This window comes from Marmota marmota, unplaced genomic scaffold, assembly GCF_001458135.2.
Source record: "Marmota marmota marmota unplaced genomic scaffold, marMar, whole genome shotgun sequence".
In the NCBI taxonomy this organism is placed as follows: domain Eukaryota; kingdom Metazoa; phylum Chordata; class Mammalia; order Rodentia; family Sciuridae; genus Marmota; species Marmota marmota.
Window position 1 is genome coordinate 12,232 of NW_026009268.1, and position 8,957 is coordinate 21,188.

At 32.7% G+C, this 8,957-nt stretch overlaps 1 protein-coding gene across 1 annotated transcript in view; it reads right to left on the reverse strand.

The window, feature by feature from the left end:
* Positions 1 to 1,954: 1,954 nt before the first annotated feature.
* LOC107133826 (putative ankyrin repeat domain-containing protein 19) overlaps positions 1,955 to 8,957 on the reverse strand; it is a 10,789-nt gene continuing 3,786 nt past the window's right edge. The window contains exons 3-5 of the mRNA XM_048797747.1: positions 6,061 to 6,167; positions 5,178 to 5,315; positions 1,955 to 1,961 (exon numbers count right to left, since the gene is read on the reverse strand). Coding sequence (XP_048653704.1) covers positions 1,955 to 1,961; positions 5,178 to 5,315; positions 6,061 to 6,167 — 252 coding nt within the window. The remainder of the gene's footprint in view (positions 1,962 to 5,177; positions 5,316 to 6,060; positions 6,168 to 8,957) is intronic.

The window sequence follows — 8,957 nt, forward strand, 5'->3', positions numbered from 1 at the left end:
TTTCATAATTTAATAGAATTTTTAAAATTTTCTTCCAATTTCTCATTCTTCCTTTTTTTAAAATAAATTTTACTTTTATGAACCTTTAACAATTTACTGGATCCTAAATATTTTATCCCTTTCTTCTCTGTTGTTACTGGTGTTCCTTTTTTTTCTTGATGATTGTTTCTGTATACCTATATCTAGTTTGCCTTCATGCTGTATTATTGTTGTTTGTTTTCTTCCATCTGCATTGGGGATCCAGCCCCATACCTTGAACACATTGGCAGGTACTTTGCAACTTCTAAAACCCACAGCAAAGGTAAGAAAAAATGCATCTTACTTTCCACCAAAGACATACATTCCCACTTATAACTTGACAGGTACTTCAAGTCAAATAACAGGGTAAATAAAAGCCCCCAGCTGACATATACCCATGTAGGTATGGATCGAATGTACTATAATCCAGTGTCTGGCAGCCACCCTCATTGCATGAGCAGAGAGAAGTGAAAGAACTCTGTTTACAGAGTTGTGCAGGTATGAAGTCTGCACCAAGCAGCACCTCAGCCTAGTTTGTTGGAGGCCATGACCAAGTCAAGATGGCACCTGGCAGTTTGCCAGGAGGAGTGGCTTGTGAGGCAATGTCACCAAGCCATCAAGATGGTGGGGACTCCTTATTGGCTGATTGCTGTATCTGTAGGGGAGCAATGCTATGATTGGATGATGCTGATTGAGTCATGCTTTATGTAAATCAGTTAGATATATATACCTCTGCTGTTCCTCTATAAAGCAGTTAACTTCAGTTACCTTCAGTTCCTGCCCCAACCTTCAGTTGCTTGTCACCTCTCGGTTACTTTTCCCAGCTGGACTGTGGCACTAGGTCTCTCCCGTGCCTTTGCAGATGGAAAATTATTGACAAGGCTACAGTAATGACCACAAAAAATGCAGCCCACATAATCCACTGCCTACATCATGTGACTCCATTCTCACAAGATTGACAAAGAGAGTTGGTCCTTCAGGCTATGATAGTACAAACTGTGACAAAACCCATGAATCACAGTCAGGTAAAACATAAAAGTCTATAATACACAGTCGATAATTTGGAAATAATCTCGACAAAATAAACCAGTAGCCCAGGATACATCATCAAGAGAAGGTTATTTCCTAAGAAGACTCTCACATAAATGTGGAAGAAACATACATCCCCACAGATGCACAAAATTTAGCACAAATATAAGAAAGATGAACAAATAAGGTAACATGCATCCTCTAAAAGTTCATAACTCTCTAGCAACTGATTCCAATGACACTGCAGTAGACAAAACACCAGAAAAAGGATTAAAAAAGATATTAAAAATAATGTATGAATTCAAAGATGATACAAATAGAAGATGAATAAAGTAATAAAAACCTTACAAGGCATTAGAGAACAGTGCAAAAATAGAGCTTCTTAAAATAAATCAAACAGCAATCTTGTAAATAAATAGCTTAATATTTCAAATTTTTAAAAAATAAGTCTAATTTTCAATCATAGACTAGATTAAGCAGAAGAAAAAATATCAGAGTTTGAAGGCAATGATGAATGTCACCTTTAGTTAGTTATGACAATGAAAAGAAGAAGAAACAGAATATACAAAGTCCTTGGTACCTGATTTATATACTAAACTCATGAATTATGAACATAGACAATGATGTATTAGTACAGGCTTATAGGCCATGCAATTTATTTGGAGAAAAAAATAGCAGAAAATTTCTTAAATTTTTTGAATGCTATGGATGTCCAGATACAGGAAGCATTTAGAACACCAAATGGACATGACCAGAATAGAACTTCTTCACGTTCATTTATAAAAATTGCCCAAAGTACATTGAAAGCTGTAAAAAAGACCAAACCACTTATAGAATAAACTCATAAGAAGAACATAAGAGTTATCAACAGAAACTTTGAAGGCCAGGGAACATGAAATGGTATGTTTCAAGCCCTTAAGAGAAAAGAAAAAACAAAGACAAAAATTTAAGATGGATGGAAAGGGTGGCTATTATGTTAAGTAGAATATGTCAGAAACATAAATCAAATATCACATTCTCTATAACATATGCAATTTGAAAACAAATTAAGAATGACTAGGAAATGTAAAAGGGGTTATTAGGGAAGAGGAAAGGTAAAAAGGGATGAAGAAATGAAGGGACAGATAGAAATGGAAGTAGGGAAAGTGGTTGGGATTCAAGTACTATTTACATATGTATGAAAATATCACTGTAAAATCCACGGATTTGTATACACAGTAAGAGTTGATATCTATAGTAAAAATAGAACATCTCTTTTTATTACAAGTCCACTTTGCTACAATGTCATTATATAGGAAAGACAACATACTAATTTGAATTTTTTTACTTATTTCTGCACATAAATATAAGATTTCAGGGGCCAAGATTAAGTTAGCCTAAAATTTCTTCAGACAATATCATTTCTGATTATAAATTTCCTACAATTAATGGCTTAAATAATCATGAATTCTAGATTATTAAGAAAAAAATTAAGAACAAATATGAATGTAACACATTAATTTTTCCACGATTCCTTTGCAATTCAAACTTTCTTACTCCTATTTATTTACTTACTTTGGTACCTGGAATTGAGCCCAGGAGAGCTTAACCACTGACAGATATCCCAGTCCTTTTGTAATTTTTGAGAAAGTGTCTTGCTAAGTTGCTTAGGGCCTTGCTAAATTGCTGAGGTTGACTTTGTACTTGCAGTCCTCTTGCCTCAGCCTCCTGAGCCACCCGATTACAGGCTTGCCAACACTGCACCTGGCATACTTTTCTTATATAAGCCATTAATACCATGATCAATTCACTTTCAGAAGTCTTACCTGGGTTGATACTTTCAGGATGTTTAGATTTTTCTTTCATATATTGAATAATTAATTCCTTGAGGCTATAGATAAAAAAATTAATCAAATTAGCATTTTAATATTGATATAAAAACAATAACCAAACATTCAATATATAATAGTATTTTAAACAATATTAGATCTTATATCAGAGCTTTATAATATGCACTTCAAATTTGTAAGCCCAGACATTTTATTAAATTGACAATTATTTGTAAATTGTTTGGTTTTCTTTTGTTTTTGAGATGGGATTTCACAATGATGCACAGGCTAGTCTGGAATTCCTTGGTTCTAGCAATTCTCCTGCCTCATTCTCTCCCCCAAGTAGCTGTGGTAAATACACATGCCATTGCACCCATAAGCTTATATTAAGAAAACAAAGTAAGATAAAATGATCATGAATTGAGAACAATATAGGTGAGTATATTAACTGATATAGCTAGAACTCAGAAAATGTCATGTAAATAATAGCTCTTTCTTCTTGCACAATTAATTTCTTTTAAAATTAAGGGCTTCTTCTAAAAAATAAGGGTTGTACCACTTTAGTTTACAAAGTTGTTAGGAAGACTCAATGAGGTAATATTAAAACATGTCAAAAGAAATAGAAAAATAATGGCATAATTTGATCTTTTTATTCAACTATAATTGGAATCCCAAATAAACCAATGTGTATTCTTCACAGGTTCTAATATTCAAGTGTTGAAATTACTGAAAAATGCTTTTGAGTTCTAATTTTGGTTATTGATTGTAGTCTTTTTTTCTGCTTTATGTCTCAGGGCAAATTAGACATTAAATAATTTATAACAATTTATTTATAAGTATCATATCTCTTTAGAGAATATATTCATCCCCTATTGTGAAACTAATCAATAACACCAAAAAAATGGGAAATTAACCAATGCCAAGAATTGGCTTGGACTGCTACTATTTCTTCTCCACCTAGTTGAAAAGAATCAATGGATAATTTTTAGAGGAAGCTAAATCTCCATGTCAAGCTCTAACTGACTTGGAAGACCAAATCCTCTTTACACATGGATACTAATAAGTCATAATGAGGCTTAGCACTCTAAGATTCAATGAATCTACTTTAAGCTCAGAGAACTTATCTCTTCCTTGTAAGGGAGAACTTGATATATTCTGAAAACTTTAGACTGATTGCAATAGTTTGGGAAATTTTCTTACTTTGGAAAGCAAATCACTAGACACATCCAACCTGGGAAACATTAATATTGGGCCTCCTGCAGTAAAAGAAAATATACTTCAAGGGATGAGAGGTTTCGAGGAACAGATATTTTAGCAAAGATGATTGGAAATTCTCATCTCTTCAGTGATATTATTTGAAGCTATCTGATAGTTCTGAATGATTAGATTATGCAAGAAAAGACAAAGTCCTCAAAGGATAATGCACCAGGAAGGTCTAGGCTAACATGTGGGTTGTTCCACATAAAGGTTTGAGTTGTGGGACAGGGCCAGAGTTCTTATTATGTGTATGGCTAAAGCTAGGAGGCCAAGTTGCCAAAACAGAATTCTGCTGTTTGGGAATAATAGCTGAATAAACAAGCATATGTATATATGAACTAAAAATAGCATTGTAACTTTTAAATCTAAGTGTGCATTACCATGAATACTCAGGGATTGGGATCAATCAGGACATTTTGTAGTAAAAGTTAATCATCACCAAACTGAAGAGCCAGTTCTAACAGCAACACCACAGCAATAGAATTGACAGAGGAAAATTAATATTTTAAAAGTCCTTCTACCTGCTCTTTAGACTTTAAGGAAATTCTCAGGTCCTTGGGAAATTAAAGAAGGGTGGTAGAAAAGCTAACTTTCATAGGAGAGTAAAAATATTTTCTCCTCAACTGGGCATTTTAAGACCCAAATAGCTAATTATAAAAATCAAAGTGTGACACTATTTCTACTCCACAGTGAGGAGTTATACTTGGAATGAAAGAGATAAGACTGGGAATCATAATGACAAAGTTTTTTTAAAGAATCCTAAGATGCTGACGAGTGATGTATCTCAGTGGTAGAGCAACTTACTAGCATGTATAAGGGAAAAAGTAAAAAAAAAAAAAAAGAAAGAAAAGAAAGGGGAAGAAAGGAACCTCTGAGAAGACTCTTACATTCATCACTATTTTTGTCTAGATTTTTGCAGGGTTCCTGGCTGATGAACTCTAATAACTCATTATCATTCCACATATAGCTGTACTATAAAATTTCACCTCATGTGTAAAATGCAATAGTTTTAATTATTTTCAGCCTCCAATCAATATTGATTAGTATTTTAATGTAAATACTTACCTACTATCACCACTAGCAATAGCATAAGCTAATGCTATCTGCCCAAAGTTATCTGCAGCACAGACATCAATACCATTCTGAAGAAGCATCTCAACTATGTGTTTTGATTTTTGTTCCAAAGCAAACATGAGGGCTGTTCTATAATAAGAGAGATAACTTCAACTTTAAGTATTTTAATAAAATTATTCAAAGAGCTAATTTATAATATTTTCCCAATTCGACATCTTACTTTACAGATACTAATAGACATAAACATCTAAGAGAACAAATATTCACTTTTGCAAATCATCTCAAAGTCTAAAAGGAAAAAAAAAGAAAATCTCTTTTCCCAATGAGGGAGATGTTAACAAACTTAAAATCCTTCAATGGACAGTAACTATGATGAGGTCTTTTATGTGAAATTGGTAAAACTTTCAATGAAGAAAGCTCTAACTAACTAACATCAATATTCTACATGGAAAGCAATTTAGAACAGTCAACCAAATAAAAAAATAATAATTTCCAATGCCTATTTATGATCAATACATCTTTTCCAAAAGAAAAATAAATCAGACACAAAAGTTAAAAATATAATAGAAACCAAAATGTAAACTAAAACTCCATATTTTACAAAACTAATAGTAATAGTAAAACTCTTTAGTTAATACAAAATCATGTGACCAACAAACTAATAACAAATATCTGCCAATAATTTTGAATCATATTAATATACTTAGTTGTATTTCTCAATTCAAATAATTGATTTTTTTACCTTAATTGTGGTTTGTTTTTTATATCACTCTATTCTAAATATGTTAATATTGACCTTCCCATTAAACAAGTCATTTTTCCTTGAGTGATTGTTACTATATAAATTATATAATATGTATATAAAGTACTATACCTTCCCTTCTGGTCAACTGCATGTATATTTGCTTTGTTCTGAATTAATGTTTCAACCATCTGCTGTCTGTTTTGCTCTATGGCAAGTAAAAGTGGTGTATAGCCACTCTGGAAAACAACAAAAAGTTTACAAAATTATTCAACTGAACTGAACCTCTTACAAAGTGCTGTCTGAACAAAGAATATAACAAATAATGTAAATTAAGAGTAACCTCTTCCTTCTCATCTCATTCCACTTTCATATTTTCTGACCCTTAACTTTGCAATGTCTCTCCTCTACTTAGAGTGGCCACATAAACTCTAGTCATTTCTTGAAGACAGAGACCTCTTTTCTCAATAGCCCTGTACCCTAAAACAATTAATAAAGGATTTGAATATTATATTTAATAAGCCAAATTTTTAACTCTATATCATCAGGGTTTATTAATCTACATACCAAAGAATACATACTTTTTCAGAAATACCAACCCTTACCAGAAAGGTTCCTTGATTCACTGTTAGAGAAATTTTACAAGAGTGTGCATTATATATCCAGTACTACAGAAATATCTTTAGTATTGCTTAACACTTCTTTGACATTGATTTTTCATAGCAAACATTTACATGTGAAGAACTAAAGTTGCAGGTATACACTTTCCAATAAACATGGAAGTTTTCTTCATGTTACTCAAGTCCTCTTGATTCTATTCCATTTATGGTGTCAGAATCCCACATACCAATATCAGGCATTTGTGCACCAAATTGTTCACAAAAGAAGTGGGCTCTGAATTGAAAGAATAGACTTTGAGTAGACTATGCTGCTTTTTTCTTAAAGGAAAGGAATTGAATCTTGTTTTCTGCTATTATTAGATAAAAAATATTTACCTTCCATGTTATAAAGATGAATACAAAAATATATTCTCCCTGGGAATCAGTGAAAGTCTGACAGCTACTCAACCAATAGGGGGTTAACATCCAGAATATATAACACACACAACATTATACCCCCCAAACAACCTATTCCAATAAATGGACAAATGAACTGAGGAGACATTTTTCAAAAGAAGAAAATGAATGAACAACAAATATATAAACAAATGTTCAACATCTCTAGCAATCAGAGAAATGCTATAATAAGGGATAATATCACTCCATTTGGAATGGTAATGAGCAAGAATACAAACAACAATAAATGCTGGCAAGCTTGTGTGGATAAAGGAACATTTGTACATCGTTGGAAACACTGAAGACTAGTATGTTCACTCTGCAAAGCAGTTTGAATATTCCTAAAAAATCTAGGGATCAAACCACAATAGAACCAAGAAATTTCACTCCTGGTTATTTTTGTAAAAGAACTAAATAAAATCAGCATACTATAGTGATATAGCTACTTCAAGTTTATAGTAGTCCAATTCTTAATGACTGTGTTGTAAAATCAACCCAGATGCCCACTGATGGATGAAAAGATTAAGAAATTGTTGTATGTATACACAATGTCATTCTACTCACCCATAAAGAATAATAAAATTATGGAATTTGCTAGTTAGTGGGTGGAAATGGAGAAGTGAAAAAAGTCAAACTCAGAAACTCAAGGGTTGAATGTATTCTCTAATATGTGGAAGCTAGGGTAAAATGAAGAAAAGGAGGAAGGAAGGATAGGATATCAAAAAGATACAGGGAAGATCAGTAGTGTAGTAGGAGAAGATTGAGGTGCCAAGTAGAAGGATAACAAAGGAGAATCAACAAATAATGAATTCTTCAAAAATTATGTTATGTGCATATATAAATATACCACAGGAAATTTCATCTTTCTGTTTAAGTAAAAAGAACCAATCAAAACTAAATAGAGAAGGGAGCATATGTCTATCAGAGTAGAGGAAAGAGAACAATGGAGGACAGGAAGGACAGAGGGAGAGAGGGTCAGGAAAGGAATTGAATCTTGAACTGAAATCAAATTCCATGCATGTATAATTTTGTTGGGATAAACCCGACAAAACTACTAAGTATAACAATGACTATATATACTACTATGTATTCAACTTCTATGTATAACTATTACAATCTAATAAAAATAAGATCATAACATATATCCTCAGTTTTAGTGGTAATTCTGGGACCCTAATGAACATCTGGTTTTCAAGATTCTTTTACTCTTATGCCATTTTAGTTGCTACTTAAAACAATTTATAAATTGAGGCAAAATGTAACTCAGAAATTTTGCATATTGATGAGCTTCATAGTGATCTATATTGATGAACTGTTTTTTGCATAATGAAAGACACTAAACCAATTGCATTTTTAAGGGACAAAACTGAAGAGAAAGAGATGGTATTGCTTGCAGTGTGAATAATTGTTTTATTTTTAAATTTATAACAATGTGTAACCTAAACAGGCTTAAAAAATTCCAATAGGAATATGATTTTTATAGTATACATAAGAAAATGTGTTTAAAATTCTAATTTATGAGAACTGGAAGATAGCAGAATAAAGGAAGCTGCATTCCAAGCTGTTCTGTGTTAAAAGACCAAATAACTTTTTAGTTTGAGTAAGTCCCATTTGTTGATTCTAGTTATTAACCTTTTGTGCTATGGGTGTCCTATTGAGGAATTTGGAGGCCCGACCCCACAGTATGTAGATCGTAGCCAACTTTTTCTTCTATCAGACGGCGTGTCTCTGATTTGATATCAAGCTCCTTGATCCATTTTGAATTCACTTTTGTGCATGGCAAGAGAAAGGGGTTCAGTTTCATTTTGTTGCATATGGATTTCCAGTTTTCCCAGCACCATTTGTTGAAGACGCTATCCTTCCTCCATTGCATGCTTTTAGCCCCTTTATCAAATATAAGATAGTTGTAGTTTTGTGGATTGGTTTCTGTGTCCTCTATTCTGTACCATTGGTCCACCTGCCTGTTTTGGTACC